General features: G+C 39.1%; 1 protein-coding gene across 1 annotated transcript in view; it reads right to left on the reverse strand.

The window, feature by feature from the left end:
- bltp3a (bridge-like lipid transfer protein family member 3A) overlaps window positions 1–22,692 on the reverse strand; it is a 33,230-nt gene extending 10,538 nt beyond the window's left edge. The window contains exons 1-12 of the mRNA XM_087306294.1: window positions 22,544–22,692; window positions 14,512–14,674; window positions 13,742–13,780; window positions 12,808–12,899; window positions 12,164–12,353; window positions 10,701–10,841; window positions 9,885–10,055; window positions 5,209–5,389; window positions 4,579–4,665; window positions 3,845–4,015; window positions 2,567–2,676; window positions 211–352 (exon numbers count right to left, since the gene is read on the reverse strand). Coding sequence (XP_087162420.1) covers window positions 211–352; window positions 2,567–2,676; window positions 3,845–4,015; window positions 4,579–4,665; window positions 5,209–5,389; window positions 9,885–10,055; window positions 10,701–10,841; window positions 12,164–12,353; window positions 12,808–12,899; window positions 13,742–13,780; window positions 14,512–14,674; window positions 22,544–22,587 — 1,531 coding nt within the window. The 5' untranslated portion in view covers window positions 22,588–22,692. The remainder of the gene's footprint in view (window positions 1–210; window positions 353–2,566; window positions 2,677–3,844; window positions 4,016–4,578; window positions 4,666–5,208; window positions 5,390–9,884; window positions 10,056–10,700; window positions 10,842–12,163; window positions 12,354–12,807; window positions 12,900–13,741; window positions 13,781–14,511; window positions 14,675–22,543) is intronic.
- Between the last annotated feature and the right edge of the window lie 2,627 nt (window positions 22,693–25,319).

Consider the following 25,319-nt stretch of genomic DNA (forward strand, 5'->3'; position numbering starts at 1 on the left):
TTTTCATACGATTGAGAGAATACTCTGATGGAGAATCTACCATGTAAACAGAGAATTTTGATGACCTTAATCTGACTAAAGTCATAATCAAACTGAACAGACATGAATAAGACGTGGAGTATTTCTGTGTGAGTGGCATTTGTGTGCATGTAAACGTACTCATCGACATGCATGGTGATCAATGACTGCAAAACATCATAGCTAACACACCTGGGAGTCCAGGGATGTCAGGAAAGTAGTATTCGGTGAACTGAAGGTGGATTGCAGGAGTGTTTTCTGGGAGATGGAGGGATTTGCGGTTGCAGGACAGAAGAGACTGTGTCTTCCTGCTGTGTCGGCCTCCAGTGGACACCTAAAGCAACAGATGAGCTTTAATTTACACCTTTAAGGTAATTACCCTCACAACAACCCCTCATGCTGGAGTTTACTGCTTGTTTGTTATTACTGATCTCTAGAAGAGTGCAACTAGCTGTGTTTCCATCCGAACATGCTGATTCAATTCATGCACTACACTGAAATATTGTATCTCAGTACTGGGAAACACCCATACACACTCATTTACACACACTCGTATACTATGGCCACGCCAACACGAGGAGAACATGCAAATTCCACACAGAAACACCAACTGACCCAGCCGGGACTCAAACCAGTCACCTTCTTGCTGTGAGGCGACAGTGCTAACCACTGAGCCACCATGCTGCCCCATATATTTTTTGTGATTTTGTGCTATTAAGTAAGTTAGCAAGCAAGTTGGTAAGTTAGTTGGTAAGTTAGTTGGTAAACTATTTAGTTAGTCAATAGGTTAATAAGTTAGTAGGTAAGCAAGCAAGCTAGTAAGTAAGCTAGTAAGCAAGTTAGTAAGTTAGTTAGTAAGTTAGTTGGTGAGTTATTTAGTCAATAAGTTAGTAAGTTAGTAGGTAAGCAAGCAAGTTAGTAAGTTAGTGAGCAAGTTAGCAAGCAAGTTAGTAAGTTAGTTGGTAAGTTTAGTTAGTCAATAAGTTAGTAAGTTAGTATGTCAAGCAAGCAAGCAAGTTAGTAAGTAAGCTAGTAAGCAAGTTAGTAAGTTTGTTAGTAAGTTAGTTGGTAAGTTATTTCGTTAGTCAATAAGTTAGTAAGTTACTATGCAAGTAAGCAAGCAAGCAAGTTAGTAAGTAAAGCTAGTAAACAAGTTAGTAAGTTAGTTGGTAAGTTATTAAGTTAGTTAGTCAATAACTTAGTATGTAAGCAAGCAAGCAAGCAAGATAGTGAGCAAGCTAGTAAGTTAGTTGGTAAATTAGTTGGTAAGTTATTTGTAAGTTATTAAGTTAGTAAATAAGTTAGTTGGTCATTAAGCAAGTTCGTAAGTTAGTTAGTAGGTATGTTATGAAGTTAGTTAGCCAATAAGTTAGTATGTTAGTCAATAAGTTAGTTAGTTAGTCAATTAGTTAGTTAGTTAGCCAACAAGTAAGTTAGTTAGTCAGTTAGTTAGTTAGTTAGTCAATACGTTAGTTAGCTAGTCAATAAGTTAATTGTTAGTTAGTTAGTTAGTTAGTTAGTTAGTAAGCAAACAAGTTAGTAAATAAGTTAGTGGGTATGTAATGAAGTTAGTTAGCCAATAAGTTAGTATGTAAGCAAGCAAGCAAGCAAGCAAGATAGCAAGTTAGGAAGTTAGTAAGTTAGTTGGTAAGTTAGATGGTAAGTTAGATTGTAAGTTAGTTAGTAAGTTAGTATGTAAGCAAGCAAGCTAGTAAGCAAGTTAGTAAGTTAGTTATAATATTCAATTTTAAACAATTGAATAAAGTTTTTAATTCCACATCTTATATGCTTGTTGTGCTCAATGTTGACAGTTTTCCCTCTTTTGTGCCACTGTAAACACAAGACAGACATGCATTTCTGACTGAATGATGCATGGCATTAAAAATTAAAGCCTTCATTGTCACGGAGAGCGTACTGTTCTTTAATTTATTCCAGCAAACACATGATGACGATCCACGTTAAGCATGAACAAGTCATCAGAGATGCTGGATTTAGCTTAATGACACTCTTTTCATGTTTTACACACTTTCATCTGTCAACAAAAGCATAACATCAGCACTGCGTCACATGCTGACTTACACCCATGTGATGGAAAAAGGGATGGCACAAGCAGAGTCTAGTCTAATTTTAGACAGAACTGACTTCTGTCACATAAAAGCTTGTGATGAAGTTCACCACTGACCGGACTTGATCAGAGTAAATGTGACATAAGATATATAGTTAGGTCTGACTCTATTATGGTCTCCTGCAGGATATCTGCAACTCAAGCTCTCAGAAACTGAAGACATGCATATTGATTTGACAATTTTTTATTACAGTACAATTTATATTGGACTCAAAAGTATTCATAAATACACCTACAAGTCTACATCTACAGTGTTGCTCAAGTAACATTATCCACATCTTGAACTTAAAGTCTCATACAATCTTGGAAATAAAACAAAAAAAATGTGATGATAAAAAAGGTTTGATCAGTTTCTCTGTGTGTAAGAGGATCAGGGTTGAGTGTGTGATTGCTTTATGTTCGTCTATAATAGATCTTTTTTACCTGATGGATGTCCAGATCGTCCACACGGATCACCATACAGCTGGAGCGCAGCTTCTTCAGGACGGATGCCTGAGTCCGCTCGGGGCTGAAACTGGACTGTGATTCCCCGTCTGCTTACATTAAAAACACATTCACTATTATCAATGTTTTGAAGAGAAAGCAAACATTAGGATGAACTAGATGAACACACGACAAACAGATGCATTTCCTGAGGAACTCATGCTTCAGTATTAGTGTTAATATCATCAACAAAAATATGAGGGAATAATTAGTTAGTTAATTGGTTGGTCAATAGGTTAGTGAGTTAGTATGTAAGCAAGTTAGTAAGTCAGTCAATAAGTTACAGTAGCTAGAAAGTTATCAAGTTAGTAAGTTAATTGGTAAGTTAGTTTGTATATTAAGTTAGTTAGTCAATTAATTAGTAAGTTAGTTAAAAAGTTAGTAAGTTATTTGGTAAGTTAGTCAATAAGTTAGTAGGTGAGTTAGAAAGTTATTAGGTAATTAAGTTAGTTGGTAAGTTAGTTAGTCAATTAGTTAGTGAGTTAGTTAAAAAGTTGGTAAGTTGTTTGGTCAGTTAGTTAGTCAATAAGTTAGTTAATAAGTTATCGAGTTAGAAAGTTATTAGGTAAGTTAGTTGGTCAGTTAGTTAGTCAATAAGTTAGTTAATAAGTTACTAAGGACGTTATTAGGTTAGTAAGTTAGCTGGTAAGTTAGTTAGTCAATAGGTTAGTCAATAACTTAGTGAGTTAGGAAGTTATTAGGTTAGTAAGTTAAATGGTAAGTTAGTTAGTCAATAAGCTAGTTGTTCAATAAGTGAGTAAGTGAGTTAGAAAGTTATTAGTTTAGTAAGTTAGTTGGTAAGTTATTGAGTTAGTCAATAAGTTAGTTAGTTAGTGAAAAATGTTTGTTGCTTATAGCTTGACAGAAACAGAAACTCTACAGTCACTCTGCGCTAGTGAAGTGACTGAAAACTGTAAATGCATGCATACACTCTGATCTGCACATCTTATCAATAAACAGCACATTAATGTTGAGCAAAAGGACGAGGATAACATGTCTTCAATAGAATAAAAGCTAACCAACATTAGTTGCCGCTGCATAATCCACTGCATTGCACTGTTCATTTGCAGATCACAGCAGAAACATTCAGTTCCACCAGTGAAGAAAAAACTCAACCAGAACTTCAGGTTTAGTTCCAAATGATGTCATTCCAGTTTTTTTTTTTTTTTAAGTATATCAGGGCCTTTAGTGAAGAGTTTGGGATGGGAGAAAGCTCACCCTTGATTTTTCTGGCTGGAGAGTCTTTAGCCGACACATTTGCTTCTGACTGAGGTCCAGGGATGCCCAGATCCTCCATCCTCCTCTGGAAGTCCTGCAGAAGTTTTGATGCCCACTGAGCCCGAGAGTCCATCGCCCCACAGTGACGTTCCCAGTGCTGACAGCCATCACCTGAACAACACACACACAGACACATCACACACTTCACTACAGTACAGTATGTGATCAACCACATGCCATCTGAGTATCATGTCCAAATTCATCATATTGGAAAAACAGTCGGCATTTACACTTAAAAAGGGCACCTATTATGCAAAAATGACTTTTATGACCGCAGTGTGAGTATCTCCAGCAGCGGTCTCTAATGCTGATCATGAGGTAATTGTGTTTGTTCTTGATGCAGAAACACTGTGATTGACATTCTCCTGCTGTACGTGTCATCAGAGGGGGAAAGCCCCGCCCACTAGTGCCCATCTCTCCATCTCATTAGCATAAACAGCAGCCCTGAGTGAGAAGCAGCCAAAATTATACAATATTTCTGCTCTATTTTGTACGATATAGATCATAGGGGAAAAATAGGGCAAAAGGAGAAAATAGGACAAGTCGGAAATAATCATAATAATAATAATGAATGAACAGTGGCGTGTAGAGTTGAATAAGTGTTGCTCAAGTCCTCAAACCTGTGACAGAACAGTGAAATGCGAGTCTTTTGTGAGTGGCGGTCATTTATTCACCTGGCCTGTGAAACGGGTAATAGTCAAAGCCCAGTTTCCTGAAGGTCAGCTGCATTGCACCCTGTGTGCCTGGAAGAGGAGCTTCATCTGTGTGTGCAGGCAGAAACAAACATACATACATCATTATTATTATTATTATTATTATCATATACTTCAATGAATAACACCAAGATAAGCTTGACTGGTTCATCCAAAAACGTAAATTCTGACTTTCAAATCTGACTTGTTCCCCAATGGATGACAAAAATGTATTCATTTATTTGAATGCTGCCTCACCGCAAGAAGGTTGCTGGTTCGAGTCCCAAACACATGCGCTATCGTGGAATTGATTGACCAAACTGGCCGTAGTGTATAAGTGTGTGTGTGAATGGGTGTGTTTGGGTGTTTCCCGCTACTAGGCTGCGTCTAAAAGGGCATCCACTGTGTAAAACATATGCTGGAATAGTTGGTGGTTCATTCCGCTGTGGCAACCTTTATAAATAAAGGCACTAAGCCGAAGGAAAATGACTGATAATATAATATAAATGCACACATGCATACATACATTTTTGCAGATTGCTGTCATGTTTAAACGTATTTAATCACATAAATTAACCATGAAGTCAGGTGTGTCAGATGTAGACTGCTGACCGGCCTCTGTAGAGCTGTCGTTGCAGATGTGCAGGTCGAGGCGGGAGATGAAGGTGTGGTAGGAGGATTCCTTCACATCATGCAGATCGAAATACTGAGCCAGAGTGCAGGAGCCGGACGCCTCAGGAGGAGCAGGAGCATCCGTCCACAGAGAGTGTGTGCTGGGAGAGGGAGGAGCAGTCTGACACACACACACACACACACACACACACACACACACACACACACACACACACACACAAAGATTTCAGTCACGCACAGGCTGAGGCTGGCGAATAGAGAATGGAGAATATGCAGCCCGTGGGTAAACTTTAGATATCTTATAGAGGGCTTTTCACTACATTGACAGTGCACAGTTACTCTGTAATGACAGCTGTGCCTCACAGACACACTAAAACCTTTGCCCAAAGCCTGGAGCGTGAGGTCAGAGACAGAAATAGCACAGGCCAAAGAGTTTGACTGTGATTTTAATCTTTTAACAGCACCAGTACTGGGGTTTTCTCATGCTCACTGAGGAGGCATCACTAGGCCCACACAGAATCTGTGCCACAGAAATCTGCAGTATCTGCAGCCCATCACTGAGTCTATTGATTTGCTTGTGTAAATGTGTGTAAATCTATATTTACTCAGTTTTTAAATAAATGTTAATGTCTAATATGAAAGTGCTCATTCATTTATTTGCAATGCAGTTTGTACAGTAATATGTTCTGCATCTTTTATTAGATATATTATATGATAGACTTGATTAGTTTACCAAATAAGGGGATCTAGATGGATTAGCATTGTAAACACAAAAATAAAAGTTAAAAATATATAATTTTTTTATTTCATATATTAGTTACGATGCTCCCAAAATTATTCCACATAAATCCACTGGTTTTTTAAAAAACTCTCTGCAGAAATAGCAAACAACGTCCGCAGATTGACTTTATTGAAGAGAAAATACATTAACAAAGGCAAGGAAAAGGAGAAAAAAAGCTTTACAAAGCCTCAATTATTAAGAAAAGGATGATCTTTTCCTTTTTATTGTTAATAAGTTTTAGAGATTCAACAATGAATTAAATGTAAGCCTAAAAATATTAAATCTAGGTAAGAATTTATCTGAACGTATAAACAAAACTTTACAATGTTAACACAAAAAAGTGACTTGAAGAGGAGTTTATAAGCCTTTATAAGCGTGGTAGGACACGTGTCATGAATGTGAAGGAGATTTTATGCATGACAAGTGTCATTAGGGGTCTATTTTGACGATCTAGACGCAAAGTCTAAAGCGCAGGGCCAAACGCATTAAGGGCGTGTTTGAATCCACTTCTGCTATTTTAACTCTGCGCCGTGGTGCATGGTCTAACAGGGTTGAGCTTATTCTCTTAATGAATTATAGGTGTGTTATGAGAATAACCCAATCAGAGTCTCATCTCTCATTCCCTTTCAGAGCCAGCTGCGTCATGCCATGGTGCATTTGCTATTTACATGATGGACTTTGTAAGAGTAAAAACTGAATGCCTCACTAGCGAGAACACAGTTAAACAGAGCATCTGCAGCGCGAGAATGAGAGATAAGGTTATCTACTTTTACTTTCACTCTCGTGGATAGGGAAACGTGTTGTACACACAGACATCCATTAGCCTATACATAATTAATTGTTAAGTGCAAAGATTTGTGTCAAAACTATTTTAAAATTCAGTTCTAATCTTCAGCAAACGAATAAATGAACAATAATAACGAAGTGTGGTTATATCCGAATATGTCTATTAATGTCCTAATACTATACGTCATTCGCTCAGTTATGGTATTTAAAATGCAAAGATGACATGTTTGTTATGACAAGCAAATTCAGCACAACCTTGTTTTTAGATATTTCATGACAACTTGATGCTACCAACACAACAAGACCTGTCATAAATCCATCATAAACATGATTGGATGACCTGTGGGTGTGTAAATGAACAAATTTGGGTGAACTATCCCTTTGTAGGAGACCTATTAGGCCTCTTTTCACAAGCTGTAAATGCATCTCTGCTGTGTCTAGTGTGTGTATGTGTGTGTGTGTGTGTGTTTGAGCTGAGAACAGCACACAGGTAATGTTCTCCAGCTCTCTGAAACTGACCCTTTCAGGCTTTGATCCTAATTTTTTGGTGACTGTCGCTTTAAATGCAAATGAGATTGAGCTCTTTTCAGAAGAGGGCGGAGCTACAGACAGTTGTGAAACAGCAGTGTGTTGTCAGTGCTGTGCATGTGTGCTTCAGTGTGAGTGTGTGTTGATGCTTCTGTCAGTCTATGTCACTCCTTCATCTTAAACTCCACATCTATAGTGGAGATGTGGTCACAGACTACAAGTCTTGTAGTCTTGTAGTCACAGACTACAAGAGCACCACAAATGTCACAATCAGTGCCTCAGAAAGCTTGCCTGACGACCTCAATACATTTTATGCCCGCTTTGAGTCCTCCAGCATCAACACAGAGCAGAGACACACACAAACTCAAACTTCCCAACCTGCCCTCCCCCCTCCTGTAGTGACACCAGCTGCAGTACACAAAGCACTGAGAAAAATCAACCCCCGCAAAGCAGCCGGACCTGACAACATCCCGGGACAGGCCCTCAAGGCTTGTGCTTCAGAGCTGGTTGATGTTTTCACCTCCATCTTTAACCTTTCCCTTAGTCAAAGCTCTGTCCCAACTTGCTTCAAAACCACAACCATCGTCCCTCTTCCTAAAAAGAGCCCTCTGACCTGTCTGAATGATTACAGGCCAATAGCACTCACTCCAATCATTGCCAAATGTTTTGAGAGAGTGGTACTACCCCTCATTCAGAGCAGTATACCAGACACTTTGGACCCCCTGCAGTATGCATACCGGACCAATAGGTCCACCTCAGATGCCATTGCTGCTGCACTACATACTTCCCTCTCTCACCTGGAAGATAAAGACACCTATATCAGGATGCTTTTTATCGATTACAGTTCCGCATTCAACACGGTTATCCCCCATAACCTCACCCACAAGCTGTCTGAACTCGGATTACACCCCACACTCTGTGACTGGCTCTTAGATTTCCTCACTGGCAGACCGCAATCTGTCAGGATTGGAAATAAAAGCTCAAGCACCATCCTCACCAACATCGGCACCCCACAGGGATGTGTTTTAAGCCCCATCCTCTACACTTTATTCACACATGACTGTGTCGCATCTCAAAAGAACAACACCATCATTAAGTTTGCGGATGACACTGCAGTGATAGGCTGTATCACCGGGGGAGATGAGGCAGCTTATAGGAAGGAGGTGGCCAGTCTAGTGACATGGTGTGAAAACAACAACCTCACCCTCAACACAGACAAGACCAAGGAGATGATAGTGGACATGAGGAAGGAAAGGAGAACTCATCAGCCACTGTTTATTCGCAAACTTGAAGTGGAAAGAGTGAGCAGTTTTAAATACCTGGGGGTCCACATCAGTGAGGACCTCACCTGGACACTGAACACCACCCAGCTGGTCAAGAAAGCACAACAGCGGCTGTACTTCTTAAGGAAGCTAAGGAAACTCGGTCTGTCATCTAAGATCCTCAGCAACTTTTACAGCTGTGTGGTTGAGAGCATCCTGACCAACTGCATTACTGTATGGTATGGAAATGCTACTGTAAAGGACCGCAAACGTCTGCAGAGAGTGGTGAGGACTGCAGAGAAGATCATTAGGTCCCCACTGCCTTCTCTGCAGACTATCTACCATCACAGAGTCCACAAGAGAACTGCCTCCATCCTGAAAGACCCCACTCACCCACAACATGGTTTATTCACACTCCTACCCTCAGGGCGGAGGTATAGGAGTGTGAGATGCAGGACTGCCAGACTCAAGAACTCTTTCTTCCCATCAGCCATCAGACTTCTAAACAGATAACCAACGCACATAACAGTCTATTTTTCTGCTCAGTACAACACTACATACTCCATCCCATTTTGCACTATTTTATTCTTTATTCTTTTTTTTTGCACATAATCCAATTGCACTAGGCACTTTTTTGCATAATAAGCACAATAAAAAAATAAAAAAAAAAAAAAAAAAACACTGTACACTGTTTACATCTGTTTCATTACTCAAATCAGGTTTACATATTGTTTACTTTCATAGATATTTATATACTTATATTTTACATTCAATCTTCGGTCACTTCTGTGTATATATGTGTATTTATGTGTATGTTGTGTATGATGTGTATGTTGTGTGTTTGACTTCACTGTGGACGGCAAAGTAAGAATCTCATTGTACAGGGAGACGTGTTTCCTTACTGTGCACATGACAATAAACAGTTGAATTGAATTGAATAATCCTCTTAGTCTATGCTGACATGATCTTCAGCAGCTCAAACACTCTAATGGCTAATGGACAGACGGCTGCTTCTCACTCAGGCCTGCTGTTTATGCTAATGAGATGGAGAGATGGGCACTAGTGGGCGGGGCTTTCCCCCTCTGATGACACGTACAGCAGGAGAATGTCAATCAAAGTGTTTCTGCATCAAGAACAAACACAATTAACTCATGATCAGCATTAGAGACCGCTGCTGGAGATGCTCACACACTGCTGCTTTAAACCGCTTATAGAAGTGATTTTGCATAATACACCCACTTTAAGTGGTCTCAGTGTGTGTGTGTGTGTGTGTGTGTGTGTGTGTGTGTGTGTTATACCTGCAGTGTGTCCGCAGCCATGCTCTTCCTCTGCTGTCCAGATTTCTCCATGGCCTCGCTCAGAGATTTGGCGTAGCGGATGATTGCCTTGAGCTGGGAGTCTGTCAGCACCCACAGCAGATCATCCAGAATAAACAGCAGCTTAGAGGCCAACACGTTACAGTCCTTCACCTGAGACCAGCAGAAACAACAGCACAGAAACATCACATTTAACCCTCCTGTTGACTTATGGGTCAAAAACCGCAGATAAAAACACATAAACACTGATTCCCAACTTAAAATTGTGACGTTCGCATGTGTCTGAGCAGCAGAAGTGCTCATAGTGTGTAAACTCAGAGCTCAGTGAATAGGAGAGTGCAACACATCATCATTCTACACTCCTATTAGCTGAAATAATGACAGAAACTCCAGCATGGTGTTATCAAGACTTTCAGAAAGAGGAAAACAGCAGTGTGAGACTGATAACGGCAGCCAGAGGAGACAATACTGTCAGATCTACTGTCCTGCACACACACACACTGCAGTACACACACCTCACACATGTGGGACTGCTGTTTTTCTGTAATTTGATGCAAAAAAGATATAATGCACACATAAATGTATAGAAATGTACATTTTCTTTTAATAAAATCTAAATATTAAACACTTTAAGTATTCAGGATGCTGATGAGCACTAAACACATCACGACACAAGGGGGAAAAGGGTCGCATTATGACCTTGGGAAGTTTACAGGTGTCTGAAAAACACTCGCTGTTAATGTAAAGCGCATTAACACAAGTGTGAAGGTGTTGTGAAAGTGAATGTGCAAGCTGTACCCTGCGTTTGAGAGCGATGCGTATTCTGCCTTGGTTAGTAATGAGTCGTAGTGGTGTGCTGCCCAGATCCTGATCCTCGCTCTCTATGGCGTCCGCCTCGATACGCAGACTCTGCCAGTTAATCTCCTTGAACGTCAGCACCTGCACGACAGAAGACCTTGTAAAATAGCACCTTTCAACCCTTTTTAAAGGGATTAAACATCTCTAAACTGATTCATCTGTGAGATGTGAATTTTAAAATAATATCAGGTTAAATGTGGTTCAGAGCATCTGCCATGGCCTTCACCTCATCTACTGACTGCTTATATATTATATTAGACAGCATGAGAGGTCATCTGAACGAAACATCCATCCTACATCTGCAGTGCCTGAGGATCTGGCAACCCGCAGATCTGTTCATACATCAGAATGACTGGCCTGATTTCATTAGCTAATGCTGGTCTGGGGACTTCACATGAGCGTGTGCTTCTGTGAGGGGAAGAAAAGCAAGTGAAAGAGGAACAAGAGGAAGCGGAAAACACTTTGATCTGACAGCTGCTCACGTCTTCACTCACACTATTGGGCTTTTTATTAATCACCTTTTGAATAATGTAACGCCTTTCCTCCATGATGTGATTCCCCCACACTGTCAATGAAGAAATGGCTGTTAATTCAGCAGATTAAATCTATTATAACACCACTCGCCCCCTGACATTCGTACAGTTCTTCAGGCCAAATGTGTTAAAAGTGTTGCAGAATCCTTGTGTGTTTCTGCCTGATGACGTCAAACAGACAGGTCATTTAAGAGCAGGTCACACTGAAGCACACACACTTTCACTGCTGCACAGGACTCTTAATACACCCTTACTCATTTCGCCATGGTCAGGGTCTCCCACAACAGTTTTATATCCGTACAGGGTCTAAACGCCTTCTTCACGTTCTTTTCTTACAGTGACAGAAAGGGCTGGTTTTTGGTCAGATGACTCTACTTTTCCACTTTAATTGGACCTGTGACTCTACTCCACTCTGATTGGTCAGATGACTCTACTAATCCACTCTGATTGGTCAGATGACTCTACTAATCCACTCTGATTGGTCAGATGACTCTACTAATCCACTCTGATTGGTCAGATGACTCTACTACTCAACTCTGATTGGTCAGATGACTCTACTAATACTAATCCACTCTGATTGGTCAGATGACTCTACTAATCCACTCTCATTGGTCAGATGACTCTACCACTCTGATTGGTCAGATGACTCTACCACTCTGATTGGTCAGATGACTCTACCACTCTGATTGGTCAGATGACTCTACCACTCTGATTGGTCAGGTGACTCTACTTCTTCACTCTGATTGGTCAGATGACTCTACTATTCCGGTCTGATTGGTCAGACACCTCTATTAAGAGTGGACTGGGTGTGTGTGTGTATTGTGTATGTGGGTGTGTATGTGCTTGTGTCTATGAGTGTGTGTGTCATACCTCTCCTCGTTTGGGGTGTGTGACGCGTGTGTACCGCAGGTCGCTCTTCTGCCATTTGGGGTTGAGGCTGCAGCCCTGAAGCTGCCAGAGCTGGAAGGAGGCGTGAAACGCTCGCGACTGCACTTTAATAGTGATGGAGTTGATGATCACAGACATGCCCTCCACTACCTTCTCCGCGAACCCATACTCACTGTGAAGAAAGTCTTACATGTTTTATTTGGGCTAGAATAACAGCAGTGTTTAATAGTGTTAAAGTCATGTTAAGCTCAATATTATTCACCCCTTCAGCAATATTAGTGTTGGATTGTCTCCAGAACAAACCACTGTTATACAATGACTTGCCTAATTACCCTAACTTTACCCTAATTACCCTAGTGAAGCCTTTACATGTCACTGTAAGCTGAACACTAGTGTCTTGAAGAATATCTAGTCTAATATTATGTGCTGTCATCATGATGAAGAGGAAACACATCAGCTATTAGAGATGAGTTATTCACACTGTTATGATTAGAGATGTGCTGAAGAAATCTGCTCTCCGATAAACAGAAAATGGAGACAAAAATATACAGGAGGGCGAATAATTCTGACTTCAACTGTAAGAGTCACTATGCATAATTTAATATACTTAAAGGAATCATCCTGACCTTTGACCTGCAGTAATTGCAATTGGAGAGGGTCCGTTTGGGGCTCTGGGCTCCTCACACGTCCTCATTTCAACCTCCACTTTATCCAGGAACTGAAAACACAACAAAACCGAGCAGAAAATATCGTAAATCACTTTAGTTTTATAAAGAACTACCTGCTAAAGCCATACACTAACTACAGAAACGCCAGTGTTGAGGTGATCTCCAACATGGAGAGCTGTCAGAGGCCATAAGATATTAGCTGACATCTACTGCTTAATCCAATATTCATTCAATATCAGTCTCCATTTCAGAGATCACCACAGCGGAATGAACCGCCAACTATTCCAGCATATGTTTTACACAGTGGATGCCCTTCTAGCTGCAACCCAGCACTGGGAAACACACATACACACTCATTCACTATGGCCAATGTAGTTGATCAGTTGTCCTATTTGTTTGGACTGTGGGGGAAACCGGAGCACCCGGAGGAAACCAACACCAACACAAGGAGAACATGCAAACTCCACACAGAAACACCAACTGACCCAGCTGAGGCTCAAACCAGAGACCTTCTTGCTGTGAGATTTCAGTGCTAACCACTATTCAATGATACAAAGTGCAGTTTAGTAACATCTTTATCTTTTAATCTTTAATAAATCCTCTAATCTTGATTGTGATGCGACTTGCGGATACACAATCAATACTCAAACGCTATATTTTGCTCAGCTCTAGTATATTGCATATACTGTTATAACACTAATGATAACTGTGCAATATATTTTAGTTGATAGTGGAAAGTGTGCAGTCCCGGTGATGTACTCTGCTGGGCACATCATACACCCATTAATGCACTTTTGCAGAAGTGAAAAAGCACAGAAGATCATGTGGTAATCAGTGGATGACTGAGTGAGAGACATGATGTAGATGAGCATGCAGATGAGGAGATCCTTACCAAGCATATGGGACTGGTCTTCAACTTTGTCCATTGTATCTGATGAGGGGAAAAACAAACAGATTTAACTCACACTCCTGCAAGCTGTGTGTCAAATGTGGTTAATCTCACTGATTCAAGTTGAGGATTGTTTTTACAAGCCAATACTGACCCCTGATTTTATTCTATTTCTATATTTTTATTATATTTGAACTGTCATATACACTCACTGGCCACTTTATTAGGTACACCTGTCCTACTGCTTGCTAACGCAAATTTCTAATCAGCCAATCACATGGCAGCAGCTCACTGCATTTCTGCATGTAGACATGATCAAGAGGATCTGCTGCAGGTCAAAGTGAGCATCAGAATGGGGAAGAAAGGGGATTTAAGAGACTTTGAACGTGTCATGGTTGTTGCTGCCAGACGGGCTGCTCTGAGTATTTCAGAAACTGCTGATCTACTGGGATTTTCACGCACAACCATCTCTAGGGTTTACAGAGAATGCTCCGACAAAGAGGAAATATCCAGTGAGCGGCAGTTCTGTGGGCGCAAATGCCTTGTTGATGAGGCCAGAGGTCAGAGGAGAATGGCCAGACTGGTTCCAGCTGATAGAAAGGCAACAGTAACTCAAATAAGCACTCGCTACAACCGAGCTCTGCAGAAGAGCATCTCTGAACACACAACACGTCCAACCTTGAGGAGGATGGGCTACAGCAGCAGAAGAGCACACCGGGTGCCAACATTTCTGTGTGTGTGTGTGTGTGTGCGTGTGTGTGTGTGTGTTTTACCCGTATAGCAGCTTTATTGCAGTAGACGCGTGTGACAGCCAGCCAGGTGGGCAGCTCCAGCATGTTCTGCAGTACCTCCTCATCTAGCTCCAGGTTGGAGAGCTGACCTTCTCCCTTCAGCGTGCTCAGGTTAATCTTATCAGGAGAGAGGTTCTTTGTGAACCTGCACAACATAAGACAACATGTAGTCAATATAGAGTATAGCTAATTTTATGCTGTTTTAATGTAATAACATCCCAACATCCCATAATGCTGTTCACCACCACAAATGCAACTGTTCATTAGTAGATATATTTTACAGCACACTGATGAACTGGAGATGATTGAGACACACCCAAATAATTCTGTGATTAAGACAGCACTTAAAAAGTCTAGCTTTCTGGTTAGTGCACTAGCACTAAGGGAGCTGATTGAGACGCACCCTTGGCTAATAAGATTACAACAGTAAAACCGCTTTAAGCCCACGGGAGCGTCTCTAACCCCTGCCCTCAAACCATGCAGGAATCACAGACACAATATTCACCGCAGAGCCTGAATTTATGCATCCTAGGAGGAAAAACAGCACATTATTCACTGCAAACACACAGAGCTTCAAAAGACTGCAGGGTTTCACGCATCTGAATAGGAAATCTCCATTCGCTCAAAGATTAATGAGGCCTCAGAAGAGCAGAGAGAGAGAAAATGCTGTCAGAAACACTTCAGTCATGCTACAATAATGGCGCAGCAGAGGGATTGTGACACTGCCTGATGCTGTTTTTGTGTCATCAAGTGTTTTTCACTGAAGAAACAGGCACAAGTGAAAACAGCTGGCGTTCAGCAAAATGTGAGCAAATGACAACAATCTACGGTCAGAAGTGAAGCGCAGTGTGAAGCAGAGCTATTGAGGACAATTAAAAGGAAGATTAAAAATCTGACAAACAAATCCTGTTATTAATAATAAAGAAATGAAAGAAAGTAAAAAATAAATAAAATATGAAACAAAAAAAGCCTGTAATAATAACAGTACAAAATTACTGAAGATTCCTGAATATGAAGCACAGTCAATCTACTGTATTTAACTGAAATTAAAACCATTTAATAATAATAATATTCATTTTCTTCTCGGCTTAGTCCCTTTATTAATCTGGGGTCGCCACAGTGGAATGAACCACCAACTTATCCAGCATATGTTTTACGTAGCAGATGACAATATTATTAGCTTTACTCCACAGCCTGGTCAATTAATTGCATGTGTGAATGTGCGTGCGTGCGGGTCTGGGTCTTTCCCAGTTTTTCCAAGAGGGTTAGATGCTTCAGAGTAGGGCTGGGTGAGAACGGCACAATAAAAACAAGTCCTAATATATTCAATCTATACAGTTAAAGGCAAAATTATTATACATTTTTGATTGATTTTCAAATATTTACCTAATGATGTTTCATCAAACAAGGACATTTTAAATCCGTTTTAATCAAATTATAATATATATATACAGATATATACAAATATATATACAGTTGAAGTCAGAATTATTAGCCACCTTGAATTATTTTTTTCTCCAATTTCTGTTTATCGGAGAGCAGATTTCTTCAACACATTTCTAATCATAACAGTGTTAATAACTCATCTCTAATAGCTGATGTGTTTCCTCTTCATCATGATGACAGCACATAATATTAGACTAGATGTTCTTCAAGACACTAGTGTTCAGCTTACAGTGACATGTAAAGGCTTCACTAGGGTAATTAGGGTAAAGTTAGGGTCATTAGGCAAGTCATTGTATAACAGTGGTTTGTTCTGGAGACTATCGAAAAAAATAAAGCTTAAAGGGGCGAATAATATTGACCTTAAAATGGTGTTTAAAAATTAAAATAGCTTTTATTCTAGCCCAAATAAAAACAAATAAGACTTTCTTCAGAAGAACAAATATTATCAGACATACTGTGAACATTTCCTCAATCTGTTAAACATAATTTGGGAAAAAAAATTCAAAGGGGGGCGAATAATTCTGACTTCAACTGTGTATATACACACACACACACACACACACACACACACACACACAGTTCTATCTATCTATCTATCTATCTATCTATCTATCTATCTATCTATCTATCTATCTATCTATCTATCTATCTATCTATATATAAATAATCGCAAAACTCAGCAATAGTGCATACTGAATATTTTTTCAGTATTGTGTAGCCATATCAACTCTATTTAACACCAAAAACAAAACCTAAACCTAACTAAACTTCAAACAAAAAAACACAACAAAAAGAAAACAAATCCTAAACAAAACAAAACCTAATTAAACTTGAAATAAAACACGTACAACCAAAATTAGAACAAAGCGAAGCAAACCTAAACTAAACTAAACCTAAAACAAATCTTAAAACAAAACAAAAGTAAACCAAAACAAAACATAACTAAACTAAAATAAAATGAACTCAAACTAAACAAAAACTAAACCAGCATAAACTAAAACAAAACCTAAACAAAACAAAACTTAATTAAACTTAAAACAAATAAAAGCAAAATAAAAACAAAGCAAACCTAAAACAAAACAAAAAAACTAAACTAAACTACAATGAACTAAACCCATACATAATCTAGCTCAACAAAACCTGAAAACAAAACCAAAAAAATAAATAAAAAAACTTAAACAAAACAAAACAAAACCTGATTAAACTTAAAACAAAACAGATAGAACTAAATTTGAAGCACAGCAAACCTAAACCAACCCTACACTAAACCTAAAACAAAGCCTAAAAACTAAAACAAAACAAAAGCACAGACCCAATGCTTCCCTCACACAACCAACACAGTACAAAACAGATTCTGCCAAAACAATGTGGACAAACCTGATCTTCCTAAAAAATAAAATGACTAATTTGGCAAATCCACAAGTCTGCGAGTGCCCATGAAGTGGCCCCAAGACCAGAAACAGCCAAGCCAGATAAGAGACACATCCGAAACATCCACTGCTGATATGGCTGGGAAACACTGTCCTATATAAAGAGCTTCAAAATCAGCAAAGCAATTCATGATGGTGAATTATACATCGCAACCAAATCATCCTGAATATTTGATGACATGACCCAGTCTTACTTCAGAGTGCAGTAAATCACTGGAAAGCACACATCTACCCGTCATATTCACACTAGCACTGCATTTCTAACACCCCAGTAGCTCCTCCTTCTACATCTATAGATCTTACAGTGTGGGAACTAGAGCTGCACGATACTGGAAAAAACTGGCAATAATGTATTTGTCTGTGATTCATATTGCGAGTTAGATTTTATGAAATGAACAGCTCTAATTGGAAAGGAAGAATTGATGATTTTAGATTGATTAGATGATGTTCAGGGGACTGCATCTGCACATAATGGAATAGACCCAGGGCTTAATTTGTGCCTCCCATGCACCCCCGCCCTGCCCTTCACTTTCTTCCACGAATTCCAAACCGTCTTCACTTTCGTCCACGACATCAAGGCATTCCCCCTTGATCTTCACTTTCATCTGCGATATTCAAGTAATGCTACTGCTGTCTACATAAAGACTACCCCCCCCCCTCTTCATTTTCATCCGCAACACCTCAACCAAACCCCCAACCTGCTTTGCTCGTTTTGCTTATGAAGTGCTTGGCCCCTTCATTGCTGCTTGCAGCTGTGTATTTTTCCAAGTTTAGACAGTACAAAGGCATTGTTGTACACTTCAAAGCTCTGCCAAATATTGGATTAGATGAAACAAGAGTCTCAACAGCCTAATAACCAGAAGAATGTTGGTTCGATCTCCATATAGAGCGAGTTTTGTCCTCAAACATCTCTTAATATACGAGACAGACTTAATCTACTTCAGTCTTAGCTATTCAGTTCCACTCACATTGATTAAACTGCAAATCAACAGCTATTGCAATACATAAATAACAATAACAACTGTGCAAAACAATGTCCTGCACAATAATCCAGAGTAATGGTGGTGCAGTTTAACTTTCTTCGCACAATGGAGAAACTAACCAGTTATTTAGGACTGTTATTCAAACTGAATTGCATATAACAGGGTCCTGGAGGGCCGGTGTCCTGCAGACTTTAGCTCCAACCTCAATCAGAAACACCTGGGCTATCCAATCAAGCTCTTATGTTTCTTCTAGAAACATCCTTGCCAGTGTGTTGAAGCAAGTTGGAGCTAAAATCTGCAGGACACCTCTGGCATATACCCTGTTCAAACCCATACATGCAATGGTAGAGATAGCATTTTGATAAATTAACATTATTTTGGTCTGCAATCAAAATATTGGCAATTAATATAATTAAAGTATACCAATTAAAGTAACCCATGTTCTATTGAACTTTGCACATATAACAGTGTTTTAGTAATTGTGCATTAGAGTCAAGAGCCCTGTCTGAGGGTCAGGGATAATCACAATGTGTGGGAAAACCAGGGACTTCAGCTTTCAGGGAAGAAATAAAGTTACCAAATGCATTAAAATGTTTGTTTGTTTTTATTTATTTTTTTTTTTTAAAGTTCAGCAATGGTGAAATAGCATTGTAAACATGATTAGTTACTGTAGTAGTGGTGGTAATAGTAGTGCAAACAACAACACAAAATCTTAAAGTCATCGGCCATAGGCAGGTTTAGCAAAAAGTTAGTTTTAGGCCCTGACTAGAACAATCCCAGACCTTCAGTATGAGCACTAGCAATAATAACACTTGCCTTAGTAAACAGCACTAAGACGAAGGTCCGGGAGTGTTTGTGTGTGTGTTTGTGTGTGTGTGTGTGTGTGTGTGTGTGTGTGTGTGTGTGTGTGTGTGTGTGTGTGTGTGTGTGTGTGTGTGTGTGTGTGTGTGTGCGTGTGAGTCAACAGAGCACAACATGAAGGCTTTCTGACACAGTAAACAGACGACAGACTGAGCTGAATGAGGGAAAGCTGGCAGACCTTCAGCCATGTCTGAGAACAGCAGAACTAGCATGTGCTTTAACACCCACAGAGAGCCTGCTGGGATATCACAACCAAACAGTGGACAACAAGTCCTTTAAGGCAAAAACAGTAGAGTACAAGGCCTTTCGGGGTAAAACGTTGGACTACAACGCCTTTAGGGCTTCAAACAGTGTACTACAAGGCCTTTCAGGTCTCAAAACAGTAGACTACAAGACCTTTTAGACTTTAAACACTGGACTACAAGGCCTCTCGGGCTGAAACAGTGGACTATAAGACCTTCCGTGCTTCAAAACATTGGACTACAAGACTTTTTAACCTTCAAACAGTGGACTACAAGGCCTTTCAGGCTTCAAAACACTGGACTACAAGGCCTTTCGGGCTTCAAAACACTGGACTACAAGGCCTTTTGGGCTTCAAAACACTGGACTACAAGGTCTCTTGGGCTAAAACAGTGGACTATAAGACCTTCTGTGCTTCAAAACATTGAACAACAAGGTAACTTGGGCTAAAACCGTGGACTATAAGACCTTTCTGGCATCAAAACAGTGGACTACATGGCCTTTGGGTGACAAAACAGTGGACTAAAGGCCTTTCTGACATCAAAACAGTAGACTATTTGGCCTTTCTGTTTCAAATAGTAGACTACAAGGCCTTTCGGACTTCATAACAGTGGACTAAAATACCTTTAGGCTTTAAAACTATGGCTATTGGCTAAAGTGATACTGAAGTGAAGCAGGGCTAAATGTTTTATTTTCTAAACAAAATAAGAAAGTGTGAAGGGAGCCTTTATTAAAGCAGAAGCTTAAAGTTTCAAAAGTACATTAAGAGTTCATATAATACATGGAGTCACCAAATTGTTCAGATCAGATTCAGGACAACCTTTGCTCTAAACATGAATTAGGGGAAAGAGCTTTCAGACCAGCCAAACCCCAGAGAGTGTTTCCTTTAGCAGATGCTCCAGTTATAAGATCAATAACATCAATATAAATACCCTCAGTCAGAAACATTTATACCATTATCACCCCTAAGAATAAGGGGGATTAAATATGTCCATGCAGCAACACATTTAGGTCAATAAACAAAGGTTTAAATGCACATTCTGGAGACCCAAAATACTTATTCTACAGTTGTTAAGAGGCCAAAATTAGAATTTGACCCAGCAGCCATGATTGAAACACTTCTCGGGCATGCAAGTGCAATGTCTTTGAATAGGGAAACATTAAGTGCTCAAATAAACTCAAGCTCACAATTAAATGTCAGATTTGGAATCACCAATGAAATTTACCAACAACAGACTCTTTAGTTTTGCATCTAGACAACTGAATACTAAAAATCTGCATTTATGAACTTCCTTCTGCCCTCAAATGAGGACTTCATGTCAAGGTGGACGGCAGCATCTAGTACAAAGATAAATAAGAAACAAATGAATGCACCCCCTCACTGATGCAAACACACAGGGTCAGCCCACATGTGAGTTAGATTAAGCTCATCCTCATCATGTGACCGGAAACTTGTGCTTAAGGCTGTCAGGAGTGTGTTCAGTAGTGCTGCACGATATACAGTTTCAGCATCGATATCGCAGTGTTTGTGTGTGTGTGTGTGTGTGTGTGTGTGTGAGTTTACAACAGTCCCGTCACAAAATGCAATGTAGAGTCAGGATTATAGTTGATCAACAATTGAGAAAACATGAGAGTAGTGGCGTCTAACAGAGAGACACTTTATCATTTGCATGTTTTAAAGGCGGGTTTCAGAGTTTAAAGCATTCGGGCACAGGATAATACAACATTTATAACTTTAATGAAGGATAGGGACGGCATGGTGGCTCAGTGGTTAGCACTGTCATAGCAAGAAGGTCGCTAGTTTAAGTCTCGGCTGGGTCAGTTGGTGTTTCTGTGTGGAGTTTGCATGTTGTGTTGGCGTGGGTTTCCCCCAAACACATGTGCTATAGAGGAATTGATCAACTAAATTGGCCGTAGTGTGTGTGTGTGTGTGTGTGTGTGTGTGTGTGTGTGTGTGTGTGTGTGTGTGTGTGTGTGTGTGTATGGGTGTTTCCCAGTAATGTGTTGCAGCTGGAAGGGCATCCGCTGTGAAAACCATATGCTGGAGTATGTTCCTCAAGCAGTTTGTGATGCATTGTGGAAACAGGAGACGAGCCCCTGGTCTAATGCGCCACCTGGCTTGAAAAACTCGTTCTCAAAGACTTACTTTTAGGCATTATTTGGATAGCACACATATTCTGAATGCCTTCGGCAGAATTAAAATCAGCCATTTTAATCTAGATTAATTCCAAGATTACAGAGAGATTAATCTAGGTTAGAAAAATTACTCTATGCCCACATATAATATATATATATATATATATATATAAAAGTTTCATACAGATTTGGTTTTATTTTATATGCGTGTGTATGACATATACATAATATATTTGTTTAGTGCACACACATATCTTAGGTTAAACTTTTATTTTTGATGCAATTATTACATTAAAATCTGCTTTAACTGTAAAAAACATATCAAATAAAACATAAATGACCTACGTCTTAGAAGACCTGTCAGCCGAGGGAGGGTTAATATACAGCAAAATGTCATAATGTGATTAATGTCATAATTATTAAAACATACAACCTCTAAAAGAACTAAAACATACTTCAGAGACTAAATAAACAAAACAAAAAAACAAAAACAGTCCCCATGTGTGATGTATAAACCTATTTACTTATTACTTTACCACACATGATGCCATGTTGAGTCTCCCAATATTATCTAAAGACAAAAAGCAAGTTAACAGGACACTGTCAGGCCCAGTGTGTGTGTGTGTGTGTGTGTGTGTGTGTGTGTGTGTGTGTGTGTGTGTGTGTGTGTGTGTGTGTGTGCAGGTGAATGGTTATTTAACACCGGTGATGCTGCAGTCCATTAGCCTGTCTGCTAACCCCCTCAAATGCGCTTTTATATCCCTGTCAAACAAATAAACCACAGCTCTGTGTGTGTGTTTGTGTATATAACACGGGCTGTGCGTGTTGTGTGTGTGTTTATTAGCAGTGTGAGCCCCGTGATGGTCCTCCTCTTCTTCATGCAGACACTGACATTACCGAATAAAAGCCGCTTCTCACCGGGACAGATGCTTCAGGATCTGCTTCTTAATTATTCCCGCCATCCCGTCAGATGAGCCTCCTGTTCTCCAGCATCTTCAGAAATCTTTCGCTGACACACACACTCTCACGCACGCACACAAACACACACTCACACAAACACACACACCGCTCACGACTGTCTCTTCTGCAGATGATGATGATGACCGGTTTAGCTCCGCCCACAGACCGGCTGCTTGTCAAAATAAAACACCTCAGAGAGAGGGGATACAGCTGCGGATACGCACTTCAATCATACATTCGTTTAATTTCTGTCGATGTGGTCCCTGATTTATCCGGGGTCGCCACTGCAGAATGAATGGGGGCTTTGGCTAAAACGAGGCTGTCAGTGAAAATCCTATAGATGTCTAAGAAAAGCCCAAAATTAGACTAATCAGAGTACGCAGACTTCACGTGTGCAGTTATTTATTATTGTGTATTTGATGACATTATGTCTAGTTTTGGGCTGTATTTACCAACGTCTATTAGATTTTCACTGACAACCCAAATGTAGCCCTTTGTTTAATGAAGACCAAGTTTAAATGTTCATTAGACATCTATAAGCTATTTACAAGACGTCTATTGGACATATATTAGACATCTATTAAACGTTTACTAAACATCTACTAGACATCTATTAAACATCTATTAGACATCTATTAGACATCTACTAGACATCTGCTAGACATCTATCAGGCATCTTTTAGATATCTATTAGACATCTATTAAACATCTATTAAACATCTATTAGACATCTATTAGACATCTACTAGACATCTGCTAGACATCTATCAGGCATCTTTTAGATATCTATTAGACATCTATTAAACATCTATTAGACATCTGCTAGACATCCATCAGGCATCTTTTAGACATCTATTAAACATCTACTAGACATCTATTAATCATCTGTTAGACACTACTAGACATCTATGAAACATCTACTAGACATATACAAGACATCTTTTAGACAACTATTAGACATCTATTAAACATCTACTAGACATCTACTAGACATCTATTAGACATCTATTAGACATGTACAAGACATCTACTAGACACCTATTAGACATCTGCTAGACATCTACAAGACATCTAATAGACATCTATTAAACATTGATTAGACATTATTAGACATCTAGACATCAATTAATTATCTGTTAGACATGTACTAGACATCTACTAGGCATCTATTAGACATCTATTAGACATCTATTAATCATCTGTTAGACACTACTAGACATCTATGAAACATCTACTAGACATCTTTTAGAGATATATTAGAGATCTATTACACATCTATTAAGCCTTTACTAGACATCTCTTAGACATCTACAAGACATCTGTTAGACATCTATTAAACATCTGTTAAACCTTTACTAGGCATCTATTAGGCATGTATCAGACATCTATAAGACTATCTTTTAAACACAAAAATGCAGTGTTGCTGTGGTAATCATTTTTTTTTTTTTTAGCCTAACTGTCCAAATGTATCTTTCTTCGTTTCTAAATGCTACCTCCTAAGATCTGTCTCCCCTGAAAAGTTGTTTGTGATGTTTTGTGTATGGTCTGGGGGGTCCAATTTCGCTATACGAAAGTGTAGTGACAAATAAAGGCTTGATTGATAAAAAAAAAATAGGGGTCTCACAACAAGCATTGATTGTGTTTAAAGATGTCTGATAGATGTCTAATAGGTATCTAAACATTGACATCTTGGCTAAAACAAGGCTAAATTGTTTTTAACTGCATGCTGCTTGAGTATAGTCTTTAAATATGTTTGATATGATTTTTTGAGGGTTGAATAAAGCAGAAAGAAAAAAATTAACAGAGAAAATACAGAACTAACTAACAAACAATCCAGCTAACTATATTAGCTAATTAATTAATTAATTAATTAATTAAAGAATAAACAAGCAAATGGAATTGACGTTTCATGTTTAATTACTTGGCAATTTATATTATCTAATATGTTCAGTTTTCTCACAGAAAGAAGGTCGCTGGTTCGAGTCCCAGCTGGTTCAGTTGGTGTTTCTGTGTGGAGTTTGCATGTTCTCCCCTTGTTGGCGTGGGTTTCCTCCAGGTGCTGCAGTTTCCCCCACAGTCCAAACACATGCACTATAGGAAATTGATTAATTACATTGGCCAAAGTGTGTGTGTGTGTGTGTGTGTGTAGGAGTGTGTGGGTGTTTTCCAGTACTGGGTTGCAGCTGGAAGGGCATCTGCTGCTTAAAACATATGCTGGATAGGTTGGCGGTTCATCCCGCTGTGGCGACCCCTGATTAATAAAGGGACTGAGCCGAAAAGAAAGTGAATGAATAAATAAATTAATGTTCAGTTTTTTTATTTATTTATTTATTTTTTTTACTTTAGCATTTTTATTTAATGTTTTGGTGAATAATGAAATATTAAACAATATTCATATCAGTGTTTAGTTTTATTAATTTGAATGTGTGTTTCTCCCTTGTTTTATTTGCAACACAATTTATTATGCAGCAAAATAACTTTATTTTACTTAAAATTGTTTTTTTACAACCTTTCAAAACTATTTAAATATTTATTAGAACGTGAATATTTTATTATTCATTTTTGTATTTGATTTAAAACATCCTGATTCACAATGACAGAAGTGCAGTTAGGATGCATAGGCACATGCCATGCAATATGTATCAAAGAATTTAATGAATGCAACTTATACACATTTATTATTGATAATATGTTTACATTAACGTCATTAAAGTACCGTGATTAAAATGTTAAA

The sequence above is a fragment of the Danio rerio genome, chromosome 23 (assembly GCF_052040795.2).
Source record: "Danio rerio strain M-AB ecotype USA chromosome 23, GRCz13ab, whole genome shotgun sequence".
NCBI classification, from domain to species: Eukaryota; Metazoa; Chordata; class Actinopteri; order Cypriniformes; family Danionidae; genus Danio; species Danio rerio.